The 20721-nt window shown below is 35.8% G+C and overlaps 1 protein-coding gene across 4 annotated transcripts in view; it reads right to left on the reverse strand.

Moving 5' to 3' along the window:
* The window catches only part of RABGAP1L (RAB GTPase activating protein 1 like), a 758983-nt gene that overhangs the window by 610145 nt on the left and 128117 nt on the right, over positions 1–20721 (reverse strand). For all 4 annotated transcript variants that reach the window (XM_035722282.1, XM_027611227.2, XM_027611226.2 and 1 more), the window contains 2 exons: positions 17812–17914; positions 13883–14049 (listed from right to left, as the gene is read on the reverse strand). In XM_035722282.1, coding sequence (XP_035578175.1) covers positions 13883–14049; positions 17812–17914 — 270 coding nt within the window. The remainder of the gene's footprint in view (positions 1–13882; positions 14050–17811; positions 17915–20721) is intronic.

The following is a 20721-nucleotide window of genomic DNA, read 5'->3' on the forward strand; positions in this document are numbered from 1 at the left end:
GAAGGAAAGAATGAAGGGGGAGAAATTGGAGGGGGAGACGAACCACGAGAGACTATGGACTCTGAGAAACAAACTGAGGGTTCTACAGGGGAGGGTGGTGGGGTGATGGGTTAGCCTGGTGATGGGTATTAAAGAGGGCACGTACTGCATGGAGCACTGGGTGTTATACACAAACAATGAATCATGGAACACTACATCAAAAACTAATGATGTAATGTATGGTGATTAACATACATAAAAAAAAAGTGTTCAGCACCCCATATTTTGATGAGGTGCTCATTCAGCAGTATCACTAGGTGTAGCTTCCAAATCCAGGAAAAATAGATTGAATTTTCTCAAAATTCTAATTTTAGGGACACCTGGGTGGCTCAGTGGGTTAAGTGTCTGCCTTCAGCTCAGGTCATGATCTTGGGGTCCTGGAATAAGGAAGATATAAGATATATATATATATATATATATATATATATGGTAGAATATTACTCAGCCATCAAAAAGAATGAAATCTTGCCATTAGTAAGGCTTCCAGTCAACAGGAGGCTGTTAACAGTTAAGTTTTGAGGAAGCCAAAAGTTAAACATGGAATTTCATTGCATGAGGGGTAAGCACACTTAACTCCCACACTGTTCAAGGGTCAACTGTGTAAGATAAAGTAAAATGTATCCTAATACTTTGGATCTATACCCAGCATCTCTTTTGTCCCCAGTTGCACAAGGGTTGTGATTACATTTTTGTCTCCCATTCAACCCTCAGTCAACTGCAGTCAGAATTCTGCCCCACTATTCCTCTGAAACTGTCCAAGTCTAGAATCTAAGATCATATGGGTAACATCAACTCCCTAGTTAACCTCCCTGCAGTAACTGATGCTGCAGGCATTCTCTCCTCCTGGAAACAATTTCCTTCCTTGCCTTCCTTGGCCTCATGCTCTTGTGATTTCATCCCTGTATCTGTGCTTAGATTTACTTGGCTCAATCCTCTTCTACCAGTCTTTCAAATGTCTATTTCCCAAGTGCTCCACTCCTCATTCAACAATTGGGATCTAGATGATTTCATCTACTCCTATTCACAATTCCCAAGTATTAACCACTTTTAAAATCTTTATTTCCCAAGGTCAGAATACAAACTGCCTACTAACCTGGGAGCCCCACAGAACCATTAAATTCAGCCAGCATATCTGAAACTCCACTGACTTTCCTCAAGAGTCTTTAAAACTTTTCTCCCAACCACCCAGTCACTTAGAAGTAATCCTAGCCTAGGGCACCTGGGTGGCTCAGTGGGTTAAGCACCCAACTCTTGATTTTGGCTCAGGTCATGATCTTGGGGTGGTGAGACTGAGTCCCATATGGGGCTCCAAGCTCAGTGTGGAGTCTGCTTGCGATTCTCTCTCCCTTCCCCACCTCACATACACGCTCACCAGCTCTCTTTATCTCAATAAATAATAAAATCTTTTAAAAAAGATCCTCCTTTTCCCTCAGCTTCACATCAAATCAAACACCAAATCTTACTGTCTTTATTAATGCCTCTCTAATTCCTCTGTTCTACAATCCCCACTACCACTGCCTACTCACTTCGTATCTACTGCCTCCAGTATCAACATCCTTTTCACTGTTGTCAGAGTGACCTTCCTGAATTACAAATCTAGGGTCATTCACAGCTTTTAAAATCCTCCCAACCTGAGGAAAGGCTCTAAATAACTAAGCATGGTAATGACTACCTATTTAGAGTAATTATCCATCATGTGCATTGATGCTTCAGCAATATCTAATTTTTCTACATATCTTGAGCATACCACCTTGCATCAGTTTTATGAATTTACTCAACTGTTTTCTCTGAATGAAATGCCCTTCTCTGCTTTGTGATACCTTCAAAAGCCTAAACTTTCTTACCACAGTTATTCATTTATTGATTGATTGATTGATTCACTTACTTTAGGCTGAAAGGACTCCCCCCAAAGAGAATACAGACTAGATAGAAGAAATCAAGTAGTCAATTAGCATTAATAACAATAGCTAATAATTAAGGATTTGCCAGATGACAAGCACTATTCTAAAGAGCTTTACATGAATTCTTATTTATTCATCATAAGAATTACGATACTGTGATATAATAAGACATGTATTTTTGGTCTTCATCCTGAGTCCTGAAAAAAATTCCATGGCTATAAAGGTAAAAGAAACATCTTTTGTTGTAATATTTGGTTTTTGTCATATGAAAAGAGCCCAGATGTCCATCGACAGATGGATGAAGAAAATGTGGGGTGTGTGTGTGTATTTATATATAAAACGGAATACTACTGAGCCATCAAAAAGAATGAAATCTTGCTATTTGCAATGATGTGGATGGAACTAGAGGGTATTATGCTAAGCGAAATAAGTCAGTCAGAGAAAGACAAATAGCACATGATTTCACTCATATGTGGAATTTAAGAAACAAAACAGATGAACATAGGGGAAGGGAAGGAAAAATAAAATAAGATGACAATTGAGAGGGAGACGAACCATAAGAGATGCTGAACTCTAGGAAACAAACAGTTGCTGGAGGGGAGGTGGGGGGGAAGGGATAAATGGGTGATGGGCATTAAAGAGGGCACTTAATGTAATGAGCACTGGGTGTTAATGCAATTGGTGAATCACTAAATTCTACCTGTGAAACTAATAAAAAAAAATTTTTTTTAATATTTGGTTTTTGTTCCCATTTCTGTAATAGCTCCAGAGCAATAAAGGTAAAAGGAGCATCTTTTCCTAACATGCCCCTTTCAACCACACTGGAGTTTGTGTTAATGAGGTGACTTTGGAAAGCCCCTAAAGACTAGGGGGAGGAAAGGGCTGGATATGATCAACAGTGTGATTAGAGGGTCACAACTTTCAAATCCACTCCCCAACCTCCAAGGAGGAGAAAGGGGCTGATCAGTGAGTTAATCACTAATGGTCAATGATTTAATCAATCATGCCTATATAACAGAGCCTCCATAAAAATCCATTAATAAAGGGATTCTGAAAGTTTCTGGATTGGTGAACACAGGGAGATGCTGGGAGGGTGTTGTGCCTGGAGAGGGCATGAAATCTCCACAATCCACAGCCCTTCCCCCATACCTTGTCTTATGCATCTCTTCCATCTGGCTGTTCCTGAGTTATATTCTTTTATAATAAAATAATGTAAGTAAACTGTTTTCTTGAGTTCTGCAAGCCATTCTAGCAAATTATCAAATCTGAGGAGGGGGTTGTGGGAACCTCCAATTTATAGCCACTTAGTCAAAAGCAAATGTGTCAAACTGGACTTACGACTGGTGTCTGAAGTTGGGGGTAAGGGGACTGAGTCCTTAACCTGTGGGGTCTGTGCTAACTCCAGGTAGTGTCATAACTGAATTTTAGGACATCCAGTTGGTATCCAGAGTTGGATGACTGATATGGGAAAACACCCACCCATCTGTTTTAAGAAGTGAAGTGGTGTGAATCATAGTAAAGGAAAAGAAAGTTTTCTTTTAACAACTCTCTGAGGTGGTATAATAAAACTCCACATTTCAGAGACAAGGAGTATCTTGCCTAAGGTTAAACATCTAGGAAATGGTAAGCTGAGATACAACCCCAGGAAGACTAAGTTCAGTCCAATGTGTGATTGATGAACATGACTTCTACATTTTGCATATACTTCTACAGTTGGAAGGATTACCTAGTGGTATAATATTTTTACCACTACATTCTTACTCCTTAAAGACAGAGAACATATGTTATTCATTCATGTATCCCCAATACCTAGCATAATGCCTATCACGTTGTAGCACTAAATAAATGTTTAATAAACCAAACTAAGCACTGAAAATCATTCTTAAAATGAGTACTGTTATTTCAGAAAAACTGTAAAATAAGCTATACAGGCCTTTGGCCCTCTTTCTTCAATTTGCTAACACTTCACACATCACGCAGGAATGCCCTCTTGATTTCTTAATCTTGTCCTCTAATAAAATCTAGCCTAAGGAAAGAGTCTCATTAAACTCATCAATAATGAAGATAATATGACTGGTAAAAGTTATTAGAGTCTATTTCCTGGGGATACCGGCATTTTAACAGGTAGCAAAGCTTTAAAGCAGTGGAATAGCATCAAATAATAAAATAACAGTTGTTCATTAGTATTAGAAAGGCTTTTGGAGGAGGCATCTTTTAGGCAAGCAGTTTCCAAATGATTCCATATAAGCAGCGTGTTCTTTCCAGATCAGCATCATACATCATTTCAGCAGCTAAGAGTCTGTTTTCTTCGAGGGGTAAAGTGCACTGCCCATTTTTCAAATGTTATAAGTCCTTAGATCTTATTTCTAAGCTCTTCACATATAATACTAATGTAATTAGTGATGTCAACAGTCAAAGATGTTGCAAGTAAAGAAGACAAGTTGAAGTGAAATATAACAAAAATTACTAGGACTCATACAGAAAAGTTTTCACAGGAAAAAAAATCCCAATTTTTGTGTTATGACTAGCGTATTTTCCCTTTCTCATAATCATTTCACAAGGATAAGTTTTATTTTTTTTTAAAGATTTTATTTATTTATTTGAGAGAGAGAGAATGAGAGATAGAGAGCACGAGAAGGAAGAGGGTCAGAGGGAGGAGCAGACTCCCTGCCGAGCAGGGAGCCCGATGTGGGACTCGATCCCGGGACTCCGGGATCATGACCTGAGCCGAAGGCAGTCGCTTAACCAACTGAGCCACCCAGGCGCCCCACAAGGATAAGTTTTAGAGCCAAACTTCTTAGGTTTAATTCCTCATCTACCAACTAATAACCTTCCTGTGCCTAAATGCTTATTTGAAAAATGACAATAATGGCACCTACACCTCAATGGTTGTACTGAGGATTACATACGTTAATCCTTTTAAAATGCTTAGAACAGCATACCGCATGTAGTAATGTAGTTGCTATCACCACTACTGCTTATAGTAATAGTCATGGAAGTTGTTACTTCCAACAAGAATGGAGAGATCTCATTTAATATATGGAGAACTGAGTAGACTTGACAGAAAGCCCTTTCATAGTACTTAACATAATTGACATTTATAAAATACTCTACTCAACAACTGCAGAATACACATTCCTTACAAGTACTCTTGGAACATTTACCAAGATGGACCATATACTAAGTCATAAAGTAAGTTTAAACAACTTAAAAGGATTCAAATGACACAGACTATGTTCTCTGATCAAAATGAGACAAAATTAGAATCAGTAGCAGAAAGATACCTGGAAAAATCACAAATATTTGGAAATTAAACAGTACACTTCTAAACAACCCATAAATCACAAAAGAAATAATACAGGATGTGGACTATTTCAAATCAAATGAACATACAAAATACCAAGTCTTATGGGCGCAGCTAAAGCAGTAGTTACAGGTGAAGTTAAAACCAATGAAAAGGCATCAGAGAAAAAAAAAATTTTTTTTTTTAAGATTTTATTTATTTATTTGACAGAAGACACAGCAAGAGAGGGAACACAAGTAGGGGGGTGGGAGAGGGAGAAGCAGGCTTCCCGCTGAGCAGGGAACCTGATGCGGAGCTCGATCCCAGGACCCCAGGATCATAACCTGAGCCAAAGGCAGACGCCCAATGACTGAGCCACCCAGGTGCCCCAGAAAAAAATTTTTTAATCAGTGATCTAATCCTCACATGAAGAAACTAGAAAAAGAAAAACAAGTTAAAGCCAAAGCAGGAGGGGGAAAAAAAAGAAATGACAAAGAAAACAAAAGGAATCAACAGAAAACAGAAAAACAACAGGGATTTTTTGATTTTTTGAAAGAAGAATGTCAATAAAATTATTAAACCTCCACCTAGGCTAATTTAAAAAAGAAAAGAGATTACATAAATTACCAATATCAGAAATAAAAGCAGATCGTACAAATCCTAAAGACATTAAGAAGAAAATAAGACAATATTTTAAGCAATAAATATCCTTGATTAAACTGAAAATTTCTTGAAAGATACAAATCACCAACAACTCAAGAAGAAATAAAATAATAGTAAACAGAACTGGTTACCAGTAAACCAGTAACTAAAAGCCTTCCCACAAAGTAAACTATAGGCCCATATGGTTTCACTGGTGAATTCTATCCAACATTTAAGGAAAAAAATAGTATAATCTTAAATTCTTCAAGCAAATAGAAAATACAAATCTCAACTCATTTTGTGAGAACATTACACCAATACTAGAACCTGACAAAGACATTACAAGAAAACTACAGACCAATATTCCTCATGAAAATAGACATAAAAATCATTAACAAAATACTACTAATTCAAATCTAACTTATATATAAAAAGATTATCATGACTAATACATAAAAAGAATACCATCATTGTATTAGGATAAGTGGGGCTCATCCCAAAGAATGCAAATAGTTTAACATTCCAAAAACCAGTCATTCAGCATAGTAATGGAGAAAAAAAGGAACAACTTCAATATATACACACAAAAAAATATTTCATAAAACTTAACACTGCTCATGGGGGAAAAACACTCAGCAAGGCAAGAAAAAGAAATGAGAGCATTCGGATTGGAAAAGAAAGATATAAATTGTCTTTATACATTGATGACATTATAGTATATATGAAAAACACTCAAGGATTTATAAAAACAAATGAACTTAGCAAATTTGCAGGAAATAAGGTCAATATACAAAAAGCAAATATTTATATTCTAGCAATGAACAATCAAAAATTTAAATTTTACAAAATACATCTTTTAGTCACATAAAAATATTAAATACTTGGAGATAAATGTAACAAAATATGAATAAAACCTGTATACTAAAAGTGACATAACATTGCTGAGAGGAATTAAAGAAAAGCTATATAAGCTTGTGATATGCCATGTCCACTGATTGGAAGACTTGATATTGGGTTTTTTTTTAAGTTTTTATTTTTAATCACCTGGTACTCATCATGACAACTGCACTCCTTAATCCCCAACATATATTTCACCCATCTCCTCACCCACCCTCCCTCCGGAAACCATCAATTTGCTCTCTAGAATTAAGAGTCTGCTTCTTGTTTGTCTGTCTCTCTCTCTCCTTTCTCTTTGTTCATTTGTTATGCTTCTTAAATTCCACATGTAAGTGAAATCATATGGTATTTTTCTTTGACTTATTTCACTTAGCATTATACTCTCTAGCTTCATCCATGTTGTTGCAAATGGCAAGATTTCATTCTATTTTATGGCTGAATAATATTCCATTGTATACATACCACCTCTTCTTTATCCATTCCTTAATTGATGGACACTTGGGCTGCTTCCATATCTTGGCTATTGCAAATAATCCTGCTAAAAACAAAGGGGTGCATGTATCCCCTTGAATTACTATTTTTGTATTCTTTGGGTAAATACCCAGTAGTGTGATTGCTGGATCATAGGGTAGTTCTATTTTTAACTTTCTGAAGAACCTCAATACTGTTTTCCACAGTGGCTGTGCCAATTTGGATTCCTACCAACAGTGTAACAGGGTTCCTTCTTCTTCACATCCTTGTCAACACCTGTTTCTTGTGTTGTTGATTTTAACCATTCTGACAGGTGTAAGGTGATATCTCATTGTAGTATGGATTTGCATTTCATTGATGATAAATGATGATAAGCATCTTTTATGTGTATGTTGACCATCTGTATGTCTTCTTTGGAAAAATGTTCATGTCTTCTGCATTTTTAAATTGGATTATTTTTGGGGGGTGAGTTGTATCAGTTCTTTACATATTTTGGATAATAACCCTTTATCAGATATGTCTTTGCAAACATCTTCTTTCATTCCATAGGTTGCCTTTTAGTTTCACTGACTGTTTCCTTTGCTGTGCAGAAGCTTTTTATTTTGATGCAGTCCCAATAGTTTACTTTTGCTTTTGTTTCCTTTGCCTCAGGGACCTATCTAGAAAAAAGTTGCTACAGCCGATGTCAGAGACATTACTGCCTATGTTCTCTTCTCGGATTTTTATGGTTTCAGGTCTTTAATGTATTTTGAATTTATTTTTCTGTATGGTGTGAGAAAGTGGTCCAGTTTCATTCTTTTGCATTTTGCTGTCCAGTTTTCCCAACATCATTTGTTGAAAAGATGGTGTTTTTCCCATTGGATATTCTTTCTGCTTTGTCAAAGATTAACTGACCTGTAATTTGGGTCCATTTCTGAGTTCTCTATCCTGTTCCACTGATCTATTTGTCTGTTTTTGTGCCAGTACCATACTCTCTTGATCACTACAGTTTTGTAATATAACTTGAAGTCTAGAATTTGATGCCTCCAGCTTTGCTTTTCTTTTTCAAGATTGATTTGCCTATATGGGGTCTTTTGTGGTTCCATACAAATTTTAGGATTGTTTGTTCTAGTTCTGTGACAAATGCTGGTGGTATTTTGATAGGGATTGCATTAGATATGTAGACTTCTTTGGATAATACAGACATTTTAACTATTCTTCCGATTCCTGAGCATGGAATGCCTTTCCTTTTCTTTATGTCATCTTCAATTTCTTTCATCTATAGTTTGCAGAGTACAGGTCTTTCACCTCTTTGATTAGGTTTACTCCTAGGTAACTTATGATTTTTAGTGCAACTTGTAAATGGGATTGTTTTAATTTCTCTTTCTGCCGCTTTATTATTGGTGTATAGAAATGCAAGAGATTTCTGTACATTGATTTTGTATCCTGTGACTTTACCAAATTCATTTATCAGTTTTAGCAGTTTTTTGGTGGAGTCTTTCATGTTTTCTATATAGGGTATCATATCATCTGCAAATAGTGAAAATTTTACTTCTTCCTTACTGATTTGGATGCCTTTTTTTTTTATTATGTTATGTTAATCACCATACATTACATCATTAGTTTTTGATGTGATGTTCCACGATTCATTGTTTGCATATAACACCCAGTGCTCCATTCAATATGTGCCCTCTTTAATACCCATCACCAGGCTAACCCATCCCCCCAACCCCCTCCCCTCTAGAACCCTCAGTTTGTTTCTCAGAGTCCATAGTCTCTCATGGTTCGTCTCCCCCTCCGATTCTCCCCCTTCATTTTTCCCTTCCTACAACCTTTTTTTTTTTTAAACATATAATGTATTATTTGTTTCAGAAGTACGGGTCTTTCTTGTCTGATTGCTGTGGCTAGGACTTCAATACTATATTGAATAAAAGCATTGAGAGTGGACATCCTTGTCTTGTTCCTGACCTTAGGGGAAAGACTGTTTTTCCCCATTAAGGATATTAGCTGTGGGCTTTTCATATATGGGAAAGGCTTGATACTGTTACTATATCAGGTCTTTCCAAAGTGATATACAGATATAAGGCAATCCCAATCAAAATTGGGGCAGACGTTTTTCTACAAACTGACAAACTAATGTTAAAATTCCGATGAAAACGAAAAAAAAATGTGAAAGAGACAAAACAACTTTGAAAAACATCAGAAATCTTACAACACCAGACTTTAAAATTTACTAAAAAGTTATAGTGGTCAAGACTGTGTGGTATTGGTATAAAAACAGACCTAAAGATCAATGGAACAGGATATCGACTCCAGGAAACAGACCTACAAATCAATGGTCAATTAATTTGGGGCAAAGGTTAACAGCTAATTCAGTAGATAAAAGACAGTCTTCTCAACAAATGATGACAGAACAACTGGATATCCACATGAGAAAGATGTGGGAAGAGGATCTCAGCTTTACTTCATACCATATATAAAAATTAACTCAAAATGGATCATAGGCTTAAAACTATAAAACTCTAGAAGAAAACCTAAGAGAGAGCATCTTCACAACCTTAAGGCAAAGATTTCCTAGATGTGACACAAAAAGCACAAATAATAAAACAAAATATTGGTAAATATAGCCATCAAAATTAAAAACCTCAGCTCTTCAAAAGGCATTGTTAAGTAAAAAGGCAAACCACTGTTGGGGGAGGGAATATTTAGAATAAATGTATCTGACAAAAGACATATTCAGAATATATAAAGAACTCTATAACTCAGTAAGACAAAATATGGACAAAAAATCTGAATATTTCATAATGAAGATATATAAATGAACAATAAGCACAAGAAGCTCAAAATCATTATGTGAAATGCAAATTAACACTGCAATGAGTTACATCTACACAACCAGAAGAAGAGCCAAAATTTAAAAGACTAATAATACTAAGTGTTGGCAAGGACAAGGAGAAATTGGAACACATATAAATTGCCAGAGTGAAATAAAGTGATCAAGCACCTCAGAGAACAGTTTGGCTGTTTCTTACGAAGTATACACTTAACCATATGACACAGCAATTCCACTTCTAGTTATCTATCCACGATAAATGAAAACCTATGTCCACATAAAGACATGTACATAGCAGCTTTAACCATACTAGTCAAAAACTGGAAACAAGTCAAATTCCCAAGAGATAAAGGGCTGAACAACTTCTGGTATATCCTTATAAAGGTCTATCATGTCACAATAAAAAGGAATGAGTTACTGACACACACAACATGGATGAATCTCAAAAACACTGTTCTATTAAAGAAGCCTTACACAAAAGAGTACATACTGTACAATTTCAGTTATATGAAACTCTAGAAAAGACAATTCTAATCTATAATGACAGAAAGAAGATTACTGCTTGTCTGAGGCAGAGCCTGGGGAGGAATGGCTGAGATGGCACAATGGAACTTTTAAGTGATGGAAATGTTGTCTATCTTAATTTCAATAGTGGTTATTCAAGTGTATAAGTTTGCCCAACTCATCAAAATATACAACTAAAATGGATGCATTGTATTGTGTGCTAATTATACCTCAATGAAGCTGATTTAGAAAAAACTCTTACCATGGACTACAAAGCTTCATGTGATCAGGGACCTAGCTTCCTCTCATCATTACCTACTGTTCTCCCCTCTTCTGTGCTCCCTAATCTTTCCAGCTCTCTGGGCATTTGCAGATACTCTTCCACACTTTAATTAAATTCTATTCCTCTCTCAGGCCTTAGGTCAAAGGGCTGTCTCTGGGGAATTTTCCCAAATCCCCTAGATTTGGTCCTCTTATTCCATGCTCTCTTCACTCCTGTGAGTGGAAAATGAAGTGAAAATGCTATTTGGCTCTGAATGAACATTAATTTGTGTAAGTCATACTTTCATACATCCCTTAGCCTACAGATAAACTCCTGCTATATTTGAGAGCAGGAAAACTGACGTTTAATTTGGGTAGAGGGAATCCCATCTGGCTTGTTATTATCCCCCTGGAATCTGATCTAATCCTGTTTGAGTAGAGGACTAGTTCTGAGGTTATTCAATAAATCCAGTCATCCCAGAATCCTTCATATTAGGAATGGTCTGGACCCAGAGTTTCCTAGGTAACCCTGAACTGCGTTAGATGCTCACCTAATTCCTTCTTTCTGCCAATGTTGTCTAGTCTAGACTAAGATCTCCAAATTATTATCAATAGCCACAAACCAACCCAGTCTCTGAAATATTGAAAGAAACTAGCTTAGCCTTACAGCAGCATAGTGTGACTTCCAGTAAGGAGTTATAGCTTCAGCTCTTGCAATAATTATCCATATAAATTTTAACAATTCATTTAACTTCTTTAGATTTTAATTTTTTTCCTTTTCATTATTTCTACTCAGGGCAGGTATGCCTTCAGTCTCCATAGCCTTCCACATTTTTTCTTGAACACAGATTATACCATTAAAGTTAGAAACCATCTTCTTCATATTTGATATTCATTTAAATCAGTCTCACAGTGCACTTGTGATGATCTCCAGATGTTGTATGCAAGTGCTGAATCACTACCCCGTACACCTGGAACTAACATTACACTGTATGTTCAGGAATTTAAGTAAAAACTTAAAAAAAAAAAACCACACCTGCATAGTCATAATATATAATTATCCATTTTATAAATCCCTGAATCTTGTTTGCAAATATTTTGTTTAGGAACCTACATCTGAGTTCATGTGAGAGAGCTTACTGTGGTTTTTCCATTTTGTAGTTTCTTTGTCAGGTTTTCAGGGCAATTTATTTTCTGGCCTGATAAAATGTATTCAGACAGTATTCCTTCCTTCTCTATTCTCAGGGAAAGCCTGTGTAGCTTGTTGTGTGCATGTATGTTCACATTTTTGTGTGACCCCATGTGGGTGTTTGTGTGTGTATTTCCTAAGCGTGTAGGTGTTTGGAAGCATTCAGACTGAATTCACTTTGTAGGAAAAATTTTAATTGCATCTTCAACGTATTTTATACATATGGCAATTCAGATTTTCTATTTATTCCTATGTCCATCATTTTGATAAACTGTATTTTTAAGGATTTTGTCCATTTCATTTACATTTTCTAATATTGTGGCATAAAATTGTTCACAATAAAAAAATTAACATAAAAAATAAATCAGTCTCACATTTAGTAGAGCTGAATATTATAAGTAAATCTGATTTAACCTTAATTCACATGAAATGACCTTGTACAGTATTTTTAATGTTTCATTACTTGCTACTCAGTCACTCAACATCAGTAGTTTTTAAAACATGAAAATACATTTAATTATAAAAACCTACTCTAATATATATATTCTTGAAATGGATGTGAGTATATAAATCTTAGTACTCTTGTTTACCTTGCCATATATATGTGTGTGTGTGTGTATAGATATGCGAAAATACAGAGAGAGATAGATATGGGAAGAAGCTAACTTTTTATCAGGTCTCAAGGAGGAAGAATTGACATCATAATTTATTAATGGTCACTGGGAAGAATGATGACCACTTTCTATATCAAGCCTTTATTTGCTCTTACACAACTCTGAATAATCCTTCAGTTCAAAATGACAAGTGAATTCTTTGATAGAACAATTAAGCTACCAAAAAAGCAAAGAAAAGAAGGGAGAGAGGGAGGGAGGAAAATATTCCATAATAAAATATGAAAAGATACTCGAGGCTAATATTTTGAATACTGTTCATACAATCTTCATTAGAATATGCTACAAAAAAGGAAATAATCCAAATAGTAATAAAAGTGTGTCAAACCACCACTCTAGTATTTTATAAAAGACAAAAAACAAAGTAATTTCAAAGTATGTAGTATATGAAGCCTAACTGAGCAACGACAAGTTTTTTTTATATGAAAATGGGTACGCGGCTTCTTTATTTGTTCACTATGCGGATACTTGCTTTTACCACGTTACATTTCACATATTACAGTCTATGAAGCAGCAAGAATTATTAAATTTGGGAAATGGCAGTACTAAGTAGTATATAAGGGATTTCCATTATTCAAATGTAGCATTTTAGCCTCATTTCACAAAACAGACACTATTAGAATTCAAATTATTTTTCAGTGTTACCTTCTTCCTTCACTACAAAACAAAAATTATGTATTTTACCTACTATAACATTGCCTAATTTAGGGATGTCATAGAAACTCCACTTTTGTTTATTTAGTATTAAAATAATTTTATGATCTTACTAATAAGTCACACAGTGTATTCATACAATATTTTGGTAGAAATAACTATGACAATTAATCCCAGGTATTACTTGGAAATTTTTTTCATTATAACTTTATAAAGAAATGCTATTTCTGTGCCCTGTTTCTTTGGTTCTAAATAATTATATATAAAAGGATGTCATTTTATATATATAAAGCAATATTTCTATTAAATACATGGATACCTCACAGATACACAGTACAAGTTTCTAGTGAAAAAAGTACATAATTATTACACGAGCTGGGTTTTTATTTACATAACCTAGATGTAGATTTTTCAAATATTCTACTGTTTGATGTTATCACTTGATTATTTGAGAAATTTTTATCACTTTTTATCACTACTTAAGAAATTATCTTGGTGTTAAAAAAGAATAGAAAAAATATATACAGGTTATTATATGCAAAGAACAAAATGTCCTACCTGTTTCAACCTCATGAAGAAAGTCTCTGTGAAAGTCTTTCTGCTGAAATACCAAAACCGCTCATTCGCAGGATACACACGTACTACCGTCTCCAGAAGAAAGCGCACGGGCTCCACCACCTCTGTGACGACCATATCCACTGCCACAGTCATGTACACTCGTTTATCTGCAGCAGAAATTTTCTGTATGTTATGCTGGCTTTATTATTACTTGATTATTCAAGAAAACAAAGTTTTTCCACTTATGAAAAAAATAAGGTTCCTTCCAATCATGTCACCTTATGTTTAACTTTAAAAGTTGTATTGTCACTTTGATCAAGTAGGTAACCATGTTCTCCAAGTATGTTTCTCAATACTCATGATTTTATCTAAATCAATTGTCAAAATCTCCTCTGAAACCTTACTTTTTCTTTCCTCAAATCAGGTCCTTAGTATAAAAAATAAGGTAAAATTTTCAGAATCTCTGACAGTAGAACTATTTTTCAAAGTTCCCAGGAAGCCTTTAGAAATTCACAAGGATTTGCCCTTTCATCTTATAAAAAGAGATACAAGAAATTATTCACTTTGGTGAGTTGCACTGGAAGGACTGTCAAATCAGAAGAGACACTCAACCTTCACTATGTAAAATTTGTAGAGGAAAATGTTATTTAAATGAATATTTCAATGTTGCATGACTTAAGGAAAGTCCCTGGAGATCTGTCAGTATCCTCATTGTCCCCTCATTATATGTTCAGGAAAATCACTAAGGCTCTGATGAAATAGTTCTGTACAGTTACAAATCTGTATCAGAGCCCTGGAAGTTTTAGGCAATAGTATAGTGTTATCCGTCAAAATTTCAGTTATTATTTGAAATGTTTACTTGGCCATAGCCTTCCTTTAATATGAATCTACAATCTTTTAGGCTAGTGTCTCTTGGTTTTCTTTAATTTCACTATGATAGGTTGAAATATGAGTTTTATTTTATTTACCCTGCTTGAGATTCAGCACATTCTTTTTTCTTTCTCTCTTTTTTTTTTCTTAAGTAGGCTCCATGTCCAACATGGGGACTGAACTCTTGACCCTGAGTATAAGAGTCTCACGCTCTACTGACTAAGCCAGCCAGGCACCCCCTCATTGGGTTTTTCAATCTGTGGTTTGACTAATCCATATTGTCATTTCTTTGTTAGTTTTTGAAATATTTTTAAAATTTACTTTGTCCAGCATTTTTAGTTCTCAGTTAAAGTTCAAATAACCAAGCCCATCATTAGAAGAAACCTTCAACAATGTTTTTAAAAAATATTATACAACATTTATACATATCAATTATACTTCTATTAATATCAAATTGAACAAAAAAATTATTACATTCTTACTAAATAAATTCTACTGCCAATTCAAGAGAAACAAGGATTCTCTAGACACTGTACTTGCTCTAGCAGACCTTAAAGTCCAAGGGGAGTCAAAGTGTAAGAGACAATAACACAAAACATAAAATAGAGTACACAACTTGGTGGTATAGTGAAAAGATCCAAGACATTTCAACTCCAGAGCTTCAACTTCTGTAAAAAATCAAACCTGATTCATGAATCCTCTGAGTCATTTATAATTTCTAGGATATCATTTGGAAATTTTAGAAATCAGGTCAGTGTTTTTTGTGCCATATGAAATAATTTTAAATTTAAAATACATTATCTTGGGCGCCTGGGTGGTTCAGTTGGTTAAGCAACTGCCTTCAGCTCAGGTCATGATCCTGGAGTCCCGGGATCGAGTCCCACATCGGGCTCCCTGCTCAGAGGGGAGTCTGCTTCTCCCTCTGACCCTCCCCCCTCTCGTGCTCTCTCTCTCTCTCTCTCTCTCTCTCATTCTCTCTCTCAAACAAATAAATAAAATCTTTAAAAAAATAAAATACATTATCTTTTAGATAAGAATATTTTTTTAAGACTTACTTATTTGAGAGAGAGAGCACATGCATGCATGTGCACACACAAGGGGGAGGAGAGGCAAAGGGAGAAAATCCCAAGCATACTCCCCCTGAGTTTGGAGCCTCACACAGGCTTGATCTCATAACGCATGAGATCATGACCTCAGCGGAAACCAAGAGTCGGTCGCCCAACTGACTGAGCCACCCAGGTGCCCCAAGAATATTATTTTAATATAGTATTATATAAAGTTTATTTTAATAGAAGAAATAAACTTTAAAATACATTATCCTTTAATAGAAGACCAAATAGGAGCGCCTGGGTGGCTCAGTTGTTTAAGTGTCTGCCTTCGGCTCAGGTCATGAGCTCAGGGGTCCTGGGATAGAGCCCTTCATTGGGCTTTCTGCTCAGCGGGGAGCCTGCTTCTCCCTCTGCCTCTGCCCTCCCCGCCCCTGCTCATGTGCTCTCTCAGTCTCTCTCTCTCTTCTCCCAAATAAATAAAATCTTTAAAAAAAAAGAAAAAAATAGAAGACCAAATATGTATTAAATACCAAAATTAAACTGAACTATGTGTTATATTAAAAATAGATTTAAAAAATAGATAAAAACTGCTTTTATAACTTACTATTTGAAGTTCCCAATTTTTTTTTAAAGATTCTATTTATTTATTTGAGAGAGAGAGAATGAGAGATAGAGAGCACGAGAGGGAAGAGGGTCAGAGGGAGAAGCAGACTCCCCGCTGAGCAGGGAGCCCGATGCGGGACTCGATCCTGGGACTCCAGGATCATGACCTGAGCCGAAGGCAGTTGCTTAATCAACTGAGCCACCCAGGCGCCCTGAAGTTCCCATATTTTATTCTTCAAAATTATCAACTGGTTTATTTTTTTTTTACTTTCTGAATGATTATAAGACAGAAGTTTACAGGCTGGTCTTTACAAGCCTGTCTCCAGAATTTACAAACTGTTGGTGTAAAAATTATTTATTCCTAATACATGAAAGGCTATATAATCATTATTTTTCTCTCTTTTTAGCCCTCATTGAAATGGAGAAAACAAACAAAAAATTCATTAAAAATAATTCATTCAAAAAAAATAATTGTGAAATAGACAGATGTGTGATCAAATGCACATAATTTATGGAACTGGTAAATACTCTTGTTAAGGAAATTTAATAATTATCATTTAATGCTCATTAATATATTTCCATATCAGTATTCACTAATGCTCCTGTCTTTAACCAAAAATCTACTGTGGGTATAAAGTAACTAATATAAGATGAAAGATCAAACCAATTGATCCATTATTTTCTCAGTATAAATTATTGGTTGAACCACAGTAAAACATTTAGCATAACATAACTTTAGTTATAACTCATGAGGTAAAACTTTAAATTTTAGTTTAAGAACTGATGGCAGAGGGATAAAAAACACAATTGGCAGATATCTGGATAAAGTAGGAATAAAAATAAATACAATGGGATGAATGATAAATGTACTATTTACCACTCATAAATTTATCTGTTTAACACTAGACATGTCAAACAAAATGAAAAGGTAAACAACTAGGAAAAAGTGTTTACCACAAATAAAATCCTTAATATACATTACTAAGATCCCAAAGGTCAAAAAATTGGAACAATTAAAAAATGAAAAAATATAAGTAATCTATAATGAGGAAAAAAGAGAATAGTTATCAAAGATATGCAAAATTCAAGAATTTGCTTTCACCATTTCTTTCACACTCTTCCATCATTGCCCCAAATAAAATAACTCTATGGTAACATATGAAACACAAACCCCAAATACTTTCTCCATAATCTAATAAAACTAATTCACATATTTTTGGGGAGGATTCTTTTGAATAGTGGAGGTTTTCCCCATAAATGCATAAAGTATTTTTAAAAAATTTAAAATCTATGTAAGAATAACTTCATTTTAAATAAGCACCAGAATTTTAAAAAACACAGCAAAACCACATTGACCATAATATAAAATTTAAAGCAAATAATAATGACTATTATGAGAAAATTTACCTTTTGGGGTTTCTTCATTAAGTGCCAGAAATATTGGTACATTGGGGTTCCACATGCCAGTAATAACATAAGCCCTCCCATCATAGCTCTTTCCCATGGATTCCTGTAAAAGTTCAGAGAGAAATCACTGAGAATATACACATCAAGAAAATCCCCATTTTAAATTAGATCTTACTTTAAGCAATCTAATTTATTAAAATTTGGATGTACAATCAAATGGGATTTTTTTGGTAAAACTTTTGTCACCCTACAAAAGCATTTTTTCAATATTAAATTCTCCTACAGCTTTCTTCAGAGTTTCTATTTAGAGGCACATACCTCTTGGATAAAAGGAGGTATACCTTAATATGTTGACTCACAAAAACATAATATTGGTATGAAGTTACATTTAACTTTATCTTAGGTTGCTTGTCAAAATGTCACATACCTAAGCATACAAGTATGTCCAGTTTCTATTAAAACTATAGTATAGATCTCACTGAAGATATTTTAACTGAATTAATAGCTAATCAAAGGAAAAGCGGTTAGTATTTTTCTTCCGATGTTCTAATTTATAATATATTCTTGAAATATTAATTTACTTTACCACACCTCTCGAAATTGATATTTTCTATTATCTATATCAGATATTTGTACACTTTCTTACAATCAGTAATCAACTTTAGGAGACTAATAAAGGTTTGTAATCAACAGCCAAGTTGATTAACTGTCTCCCTTTTACCTTTTTATTTGCTCCCTCCTTCCCTCTGTCCTTCTCCCCTTCCTCATCTCCTCCACCCCTTCATATGTCCACCCAGCGCACTCCTGACTCTCACTGAAGCAGGCAGCAGCTCCTATGGTGAAAGCGGGATCCCATACAGCTGTGTGTACGAGTGTGCATGGGGTGGGAGGGGGAGTAGTTAGAGGTGTTCCCACGGGAGAAGAGCGCACAGCATACAAGTATGTGCACATGCAAAAGAGTATTATCTACGGTACTTTAAACTTTCCGTACCCATTTCCTCGTATTAGGAAGAGAGAGTGCTGAAAGGGTCAGACGAAAACAAAGAGAAAAACTTTTTTTCAGTTTTACCCCCAAACAGATGCTTCTCTGAAACCCAACAAAATTATTTCAGTCATTTGGTAATTACAATGTATTCTCCTAGGCTATTGGTGGTATTCTACCAATCGAACTGTCAGCTTGAGTGTAGGAACCCTAAGTTCTGGAGATAAAGTACACTCAAGGCGTGTAAGGGAAACTCACACAACACCTTCACTACATTCATATGTTCATCTTCATTCTCTGTCTCCATCTCTCTCTCCACCCCTTCCTCTCTCTCCCTCTCTATGCCGACCCTCTCTACCTTCTCATTAGACCCCCATTCAGAACAAGAATGGGCATCTGACCTCCCAAAAAACCCAATCCATTTCTGGGAAGAGCTGTGCTGTGCTTGAGTCCAAAAAGATGAGCTAGCCCAATCAAAATATTTCTTTCAATTGTCAAATACCAAGGAAAGTAGGCAGTTAGCAGTGGAGCTGAAAGATTTTAATAAGAAGTCAGGCCCTGACAGGCCACACATCATATGAAGTGGTAAGGAAACGGAAATTATAAAGTAGGAAAGAATATATAAAGAACAAGGAGTATTAGGAAACTGCTAAGTGTTAAGAGAGAAATGGAGAAAACAAACAAAAAATTCATTAAAAATAATCATGCAGTCCAAACACACAGGCAGATTCTGGGAAGCAGGAAGGAGAGAGGAAGAGTGAGGAACAGAGAGAGGACAGGGAAGGAGCAGGGAGGGAGAGGAGGACAAGGTGGGAAAAGGCGAGAGAAGGAGAAAGGGGAGACAGAAGGAAGGAAAGAGGCAGAGACGGGGAAGGAGGTACAGAAAGAGAGGCGGGCGGAGCACCAGAGGCCTGCGGGCAGGGGCAGCCGTGGAAAAAGAGCAGGAGCCCAAGGTAAAAAGAGGTTCAAAGAAAGAGGAAGTCCATGGTGGGAGGTGAGGCAGACAGAAGAGTCAAGATAGCAGAGACCATTTTGCAAGTTTAGGTACGATTTCATGAAGATCAATAACCTCTTCTGTCTCTAAGGTGTTCTAAGTGGATAAGTGGATCTTTGTTCCTTATAACCAAAATAGCCTAATTCAACAACCATAGTTTTATGTCTTTGTCGTCCTCACTATACACCACCACAATAATACTGTCTTACACATCAAAAGCCCTCAATAAAAGTTTCTCCTCATCAAGTATGGCATTTTTGTTATTGAACTAGACATTTCCATCATACAGTCTGGCTTGCTCTCAGCCTCTTATAAAGATACTTCTTGGGGCACCTGGGTGGCTCAGTCGGTTGAGTGTCCAACTCTCTTGGGGTTGTGAGATCAAGCCCCGAGTCAGGCTCATGCTCAGAGGGGAGCCTGCTTGAGGACTTCTCTCCCTCTCCCCCGCCCCTCCCCTGCTCACTTGCCTTTAAAATAAATAAATCTTAAAAAAAAAAAAATACTTCTTCAACTACCTTGGCTGAAGAGTTCTTCCTGACTCCTCTGCCCCCACCACAAGCAGGGCTGACAAAATCACGAACAGGAGGTATGTCTCTGGCCAAACTAGGCCAGGGTGGAACCACTAGATGCCCTCCTCTTAGGAAAATAAACTAGGAAATACAGACAGAATATGGCAGTTTGCAATGGGAACATAGGCAGAAAAGCCATAAGATAGAGGCCAAAGAATCACATAGTAAGCCACAAATGAACTACTGTCAAGTAAAGTAATGAGCAAGCTTAAGCTATGAAGTCAAGTAGGCAGATGGTGGGGTAAAGCAGACACATGGTACTGAAAAGACATAACACACAGAAAAAGTAAAAAATGTAAGTTCATGCTAATCCATCCATTCATTAAGCAAATATGAGCCTACTAGAAGCCATGGTCTATGCTTAT

The sequence above is a fragment of the Zalophus californianus genome, chromosome 10 (assembly GCF_009762305.2).
Source record: "Zalophus californianus isolate mZalCal1 chromosome 10, mZalCal1.pri.v2, whole genome shotgun sequence".
Taxonomy (NCBI): domain Eukaryota; kingdom Metazoa; phylum Chordata; class Mammalia; order Carnivora; family Otariidae; genus Zalophus; species Zalophus californianus.